Below are 7,242 nucleotides of genomic sequence, written 5' to 3'. Positions count from 1 at the left end.
GGGGGTAAGACTGAGAAAAACTGGATAAATTATGTTTACTGCATTGAAGTCTATGAGGGAGAGAATAGTTTAAAAGTATTATATTTTAGGGCATTATGTTTATCGTAAGAGTACAGAATGAAGGTTGCAGAGTGGATTATATTTGGGGTGGGGTGGGGTTGGGGGTGTGCAGGGGGGGTATTGCATACCAATGAAGGAGTTTTTCTTTGGTTTTTCAAGGAGAGGAACGAACAGGGGGTGGGGGTGGGGAGAAAAGTGCAACAATGAATAAATGGAATTTTAAAATCTCTGTAGATGTTCATTGAAATAAAAGTAATTAAATAAATTTTAAAAGAAAAGAAAAAAATCTTTAATAAAAGATCTGTGTAACTTAAAAAAAACAAAAACAAAAACAAAACAAAAAAAACCACCCCTGCTTCTGATCTCATTGATGGTTTCAATTGTTTTTCTATTTTCTATGTCATTGATTTCACCTCTTGTCGTTATAATTTTTTTTCTAGAGGCTGTAGGATTAGATTGTTGTTCTTTTTCTATTTGATGAAAGTGTTGAGTTAGATCATTGATTTTTCTTTTTTCTTCCTATTTTCCCTGTGTTCCTATTACTATGAACTATCCCCTGAGGACTGCCTTACTGCATCCCAGAGGTTTTGTTATGCTGTGTTTTCGTTTTCATTTGTTTCAAAGGAATTTCAAGGTTATGTCTTCTTCATCTATTGTGCCTTTAATCATATAATGCCCTTTCTTATCTTTGATGGTGGTTTTCAATCTGAAGTCTGTTTTATCAGAAATTAGTATTGCCACTCCTTTTTTGTGGTTGCCATTTGTTTTGTATATTTTTTTCCCCCCAGACTTTGATTTTTATTTTGTCTGTCCTTTCTTTTCTATTTTTTTTCTTTTGGTCTCTTGTAGGCAACATAACTAAGGGCTTTGTTTTATTATCCTTTCTACTACTCATTTTTTCTCTTTATTGGTGCATTTAGTCCATTCATATTAAGTGTGATTATTGTCAGGCCAGGTTTTACTTTTGCCACTTTGTTGTGCTTCTTTTTCTGGTATTTCTGTTTACTATAGCACAGCCACTTTCCTTTGGTGTCTGTTTATGAAGGATTTCACGTAAAATTTCTTGAAGATTTGGTCTTGTTTTCACAAACTCCTTAAGTTTCTTCTTTTCTGACAATGATCTAGTATCTCCTTCATATTTGATGAAGAGCCTTGCTGGGTGTAAGGTTCTTGGATGGCAATTGTTTTCTTTAACTTTCTGTATATGTCATCCCATTTTCTTCTAGCTCACATGGTTTTTGTTGAGAAATGAGAACTTAATCTCACTGTTTTCCCTTTGTAGATGACTTTGTTTTTCTCACACTCCTTTTAGTATTTTATCCTTATCTTTTAATTTGGAGAATTTTATTATGGTATGTGTTGATATTTTTCTTTTTGGGTCAAGTCTATTTGATGTTAGATGTGCTTCTTAATTGTGTACCAATGAGGGAGTTTTTTCTTTTGCTTTTTAAGGAGAGGAGCAAACGGGGGTGGGGGTTGTGCGGGGAGAAGGGTGCAACAATGAATGAATGGAATTCCAAAATCTCTGTAGATGTTCATTGAAATGAAAAATAAACAAACTAAATTAAAAAAAAATTTAAAAAATTAAAAAAATGTGGATTTCTCCGTTCTTCAAAATACTTGGGAAGTTTTCTTCTAGTATTTTTTTCCACATTTTTTTCAGTGATTCCCCTATCACTCCCATTTTCTGGAATTCCAGTCATACTTATGTTGTTCCATTTAATGTTATCTCACATGATTCTGATGTTTTCTTCATTTCTTCATCTCATCTCTGATTTTTCTTCTACTATGTGTCCAGTGATGCTTTTGTCTTCCAACTCACTGACTCTGTGTTCCATCTCTTCTGTCCTACCAGTGTGTTAGATACCTTTGCCAACTTAGTCTTAATATTCTGGATTTCATTTTTATGCTTTCTCTTGTTTTTAATACTCTGTTGACTGTACCTTCTCTGTCTTGTGATGATTTTTTAAATTCCTGTATTTCTTTATCTGTACTATCAAATCTTTCTTCCATCTTTTATGTTTTTTTCCAGAGCTGTTCACATTGCTCCTAATCAATATATTTCTTTTCAGTTGTTGTCTCTGGGGTATTTGCTTTCTTATTGGCTTCCATTGTTTCTTCCATTATTTGCATCTTCTTCTGTAGCTGTTCAAATAACTCCACATCAACATATTAATTCTGGTTCTCTCTAACTGTTGTATTCATTGGGTGCACTTTGTTAGGAGAAGTTTATTTTGTTCTTTCATGATGACTGAGGTAGACTGCTTGCTTTCTTGACATTATGTGAATCTTTTCTTAGTAGATGTTAGATTATGAAAATGACCCAGATTATGAGAATGTTTTGTGAAGGATCTATATGTTAATAATAATATTAACTAATCTGCTCCGTTCTTCAGCCAAAGTGCCTGAATGGTAGAATAGAGAAATCAGTTGCATTCCAGAAACTGCAGCTTGGCCTAGCTTCTTCAGTTTGAGCTTAACGAATACCATGTGGTGTAGCTAGACAGCATTGTTTCACCCAAAGTACCTGAATGGCAGAATAAGGAAGTCTGTTCTCTACCAGAAACTGTCTCACCCTGGCTCTGTCTAGCCTGGACCCTTCAGCTTGAGCTTAAAGGGATCTCACATGGTGTATCTAGACAACAGTATTTCACTCAAAGTACCTGTGATATTGTTGCTCCTGGCACTTGACAGAGGCCATGGAAGCTGGGCAGTCTCCAGGTGATAAGGCAGTGGAGTCTCCAGGCAGTAGGGGCAGTGGTCTAGTGATAGGCGGGATTGTAGTTTGGGCTACTGAAACTGCAGCCCCTCAACCTGGCAGGAGTGGTTCTGGTGCAGGGTGTGAGTGCACCTAGGCAGGGCTGCAGCCTTTAGCAGATGCTAGGGAATGGGTGCCTGGAAGATGGTCCTGGGCCAGCTATGTCACACAGGCCTTGATGTCTTACAGCAGAGTGATGGTAAGGTCCCACAAGAGGAATGCGACTCACCAGAGGGGTTAATCTCACCAGAGGAGCATGTTGTCTCCTATAGGTTAATCTTTGTTTTTCCCTAGCTGCTTCCAGAATTCTCTCCTTGTCTTTGATCCTGGCAAATTTGACTATGAAATGCCTTGGTGCTTTTTTTTTTTTTTTTAATCTCTTCTATTTGGGCTTTGCTCACCCTCTTGGATTTATATTCTCTCATTATTCATGATACCTGGATAATATTCTTCTAGTATCTGTTCTAGTTTCTTTTCCGTGTCTTTATTTGCTTCTTCAGTACTGAAATTCAAATTATGTGCATGTTATTCCACTTGATTGTGTACCATGTTATTCTTTGGCTTTCTTTATTTTCCTCAGCAAATCTCACTCTCTCTGACACCCCTCTCCCCCCAGTGCTATAGTCCCTGTGTAAGTCCATCTCATCCAGGTTCTTCCCCTTCTGTGGTATACTTCCAAGCATGATAACCTTCTCCAAGGACTGGTCTCTCTTGGAAATATGGCCAGAAAGTGTTAGTTTCAAAATCCTTGACTCCAAAGAGCAACCTGGATTCAACTTCTCTAGGACAGAACTTGGAAGTTCATGGTATATTTCATACTCTTCTCCAGCACCACAACTCAAAAACATTTGGATCACCCTCTGCTATTGTTAGTCATTGTCCGTGGCATAGATCAGGTGCACCTTAGACTCTAGACTGATATCATTGTTCTATAACACTACGGAGAAGTCCCTGATTATTAAACTTCCCAATTAAACTCATCTTTTGATTTTCTAACTGCTACTTCCAAGAGTTGGAAGCAGAAGTAGCATGCCCCTGGTAACTCTATGAACTTTGAAAAATGACAATAATTATAGAAAAGATGCAGGTCTTTTGTTCATATGATTACTATGAGTTGTGCTCAGCTCAACAACAATCAACAACATCAACAACAACAGTTTCAAGAGTGGAAGATTATGGATCCAAGCAAGGTCAAATCTTAATAGTCTTAATTTCTTCTCCATGTATCATTGTACTGCCAATTGGCCCAGGGTTGAGATTATTTTCTTGGTGTTGTGCTTCAATCTGTATTGAAGACTGCAGACCTTGACCTTCTGCAGCAAATGCTTCATGTCCTCCTCAGTTTTGGAGAGCATGGTTATGTCATCTGCATAATACAGGTTATTGATGAGTCTTTCTCCAATCCTGTTGCCACATTCATTTTCATAAAGTCTAGCCTCCCAAATGATCTGTTCCACATATAGATTGAAAACATATGGAGAAATGACACATCACTGATGCACTCTTTTCTTGATTTTGAACAATGCTGTATTTCCTTGCTCTGTTTGTATGACTGCTTGTTGGTCTAAGTATAGGTTTTACATGAGTACAATCAAGCATTCTTGGATTCCCATACTTCATAATGTTAGTTACAATTTATTTTTGTGATCCACAGTCAAATGTCTTTGCATAGTCAATAAAACACAAATAGACATTCTTTTAGCATACTCTTCTTTCAGCCAAGATTCATCTGATATTGACAATGATGTCCCTAGTTTCTAAACAAATAACTGAACATATCACCTAGCTAACTTTACAAGTAAAATTACATTTACCTTATGTTTTGATGTGTAATTCTCATTTTCTTTTACACATTATTCTAGGGAGAAAATCCATTATATTCGAACTGAGGGTAATCATGGACTTGAAAAATTGTCCTGTGATGCAGATCTGGTAATTTTGCTGAGGTAAGTAGCTAAACTTTGTGAGTTTATGAAATAGTATCTGAAAAACCATCTTCCCTGGACAGTTTCTCTCAGCACATCCCCGATGAGAGGGACAAGGATGGAAACATTTGCTATTTTTCCATGAACATCTTAGTGGCTTCAACTAAAGTAGGATTCTGACCCTTTTACCTCCTGCCACCATGTTCTTTACATTTAAAACTGGGATGTAAAAATCTACATATGGTATTGGACAGAGAATTTGCCAATGTTTGCAAAAACCCTGAGAATTTGCCAGCCAAGTTATACATATCTTTTGATATTATGCTTAATTTGATTGTTTCTGTTGCTTTGTGAGAACTTTAAGAGCTATTATCCCGAAGCTTAAGCACTTCCTCATGAATGAGAACTAACTTTTTGTTTTATGTATCTGTAAACATTGCAGCCTCTTCGAAGAAGAAATTATGTCTTACATTCCCCTGCAGGCTGCCTTCCACCCTGGGTACAGCTTCTCTCCCAGATGTTCACCATGTTCCTCACCTCAAAACTCCCCAGGTATTTTACACACGGGGCCAAGTACTCCTTTTAAATGTTCCTAGATGGTGCCAGTGCTTGACACGCTTAAATGCTAACAAAAAATTGACAGTCCAAATCCATTCAGAAGTGTCTAGGAAGAAAGACTTGAAAACTCACTCATAACTCTATGAAAATTAGTTATTCACTCAAAACTCTATGAAAATTAGTTACTCTGGCACACATAATGTTGCCAAGAGTCATCAAATCCACAACTGGATTAGTGGTGTAAACAATCACCTCTGTTTCTACAAGATGAAGGTGAAATAAAGAGGAATTGTCTGTATATCCTCTTTTTTATTTTTATTTTATTAATTTGAATGAACATTTACAGAGATTTTGGATTTTCATTCATCCATTGTTGTACTTTTTTCTTTACCGCCCTCCCCCCAGTTCACTCCTCTCTTTGAAAAGCAAAAGATAAACGTCTTCATTGGTATACAACCCCCCCGCCCCCGCCCCAAATGCACTCCACTATGCAACCTTAATTCTGGATGCCCTCTTAAGCTTCCTCCTTCTCTAACTTAGTTTTGTGGTCAGAAGCTCAATTTATAAATCAAGTGCCAACAAATTACTTCCTCTTATTGAATAGCCACCAAACTATTTTTTTTAATTGCAGGGGAAGTGTCTAATAAAAATAAGAGTATTATGTCATGACACATAAAATTGTATTAAATTGAAATTTTAGTACTCAGAAAAAGTTTTATTGGAGCCCCATCTCACTGGTTAATTCACATACAATATTGTATGTGCCTGGTGTTGTGTTACAGCAGCAAGTTGGAGTAATCAGGCAGAGTCCATGTGGCCTTCAAAGCAAAATAATACTTTTTCTTTTTTGTGCTGACTTTAGTTTGCTGACCTCGGATTTATGAGCAGCAGCTCCTTTCAGAAACATTCTTCAAACCTTTAAATGGCATAGGCAATTTCTGAAACAATCTGCTTTGATTTGTAATTTTTTAATACCAATTTTGATATCCTTTTCGTAAATTGCAATATGGAGCTTGCATGGTAGAATAAATTATCCAGGATACAAATTTTTTTTCGTTATTTCTTATTCCAATTAATGTTATAAGTTGAATCGTTAAGAGGGAAACAAAGACTTATCTCCTGGCCTTCAAAGGATAAATTCAAACTCAAACTCATTGCTAGCAAGATGGAACTGACTCATAACTAACCCGGCAGAAGATTTATGGCAAGCTATAAATCACCTGGGAAGAGTTTTTCCATATTTCTCCCTTAGAGCTGTTGGTGGATTCAAACATCAGAGAGGTGCACCTGTGGATTAGCAGTTCAGTTTCCTATAGACTTCATTATTTGTCCCGTAGCTAGATCCAGATATAGGAGTGTTTGCTTTGCATCATTATTGTTCTCTGTAGTAAATGCATATTTCTTTTTATAATTAAAGCTCAAAATACTTAAGACATTAGTTTGAAAAATCTAGTAACTACACAGTTTACAACTTCTTAAAGTTTGGCTTTTGAAGACAGTGGAGGAAAATCAGAAAAGAAATAGAATTTAGCAATATGATAAACATTCTGTCGTTCAGAATGCATATCTCCTTCAGAATTAATGTCACTCAGTGTTGTCACACATCTCTGAAGTTGGAATACCTTTTCTTTTGGCTTCTCTACATCCTATTATTTAGAAATGATAGAGATAAATTGATAGAGGTACTAGAAATGATACCTGTATTAGAGGTAATTTGCCAGTTGCTAAAACCTGGTGTTTGTTTTTGGGGTTTGCTGGGTTTGTTTGGGGTTCTTTTTTTTTTAATATCTTGTTTATAGTTTCCCCTTGTGGCACAGGTGCCAAAGGCATTTTCAAGAAAATACTGATGCTCAAAATCCCTAGCCCTAAGAGAGATGCAATTTAAAACAACTATGAGATATCATCTCACCCCAGTCAAAATAGCAAAATTTAACAGAACAG

The 7,242-nt window shown here is 36.5% G+C and overlaps 1 protein-coding gene across 1 annotated transcript in view; it reads left to right on the top strand.

Annotated features, from left to right (window-relative positions):
• The window catches only part of HECW1 (HECT, C2 and WW domain containing E3 ubiquitin protein ligase 1), a 384,473-nt gene that overhangs the window by 304,385 nt on the left and 72,846 nt on the right, over positions 1–7,242 (top strand). Inside the window, exons 17-18 of the mRNA XM_006900196.1 lie at positions 4,681–4,764; positions 5,186–5,295. Of these exons, the coding sequence (XP_006900258.1) occupies positions 4,681–4,764; positions 5,186–5,295 (194 nt within the window). The remainder of the gene's footprint in view (positions 1–4,680; positions 4,765–5,185; positions 5,296–7,242) is intronic.

The sequence above is a fragment of the Elephantulus edwardii genome, unplaced genomic scaffold (genome assembly GCF_000299155.1).
Source record: "Elephantulus edwardii isolate Elephantulus edwardi_28Jun2011 unplaced genomic scaffold, EleEdw1.0 scaffold00276, whole genome shotgun sequence".
In the NCBI taxonomy this organism is placed as follows: domain Eukaryota; kingdom Metazoa; phylum Chordata; class Mammalia; order Macroscelidea; family Macroscelididae; genus Elephantulus; species Elephantulus edwardii.
The sequence above is the reverse complement of the archived record's forward strand: the minus strand, read 5'-3'. Positions and strand labels throughout refer to the sequence as shown.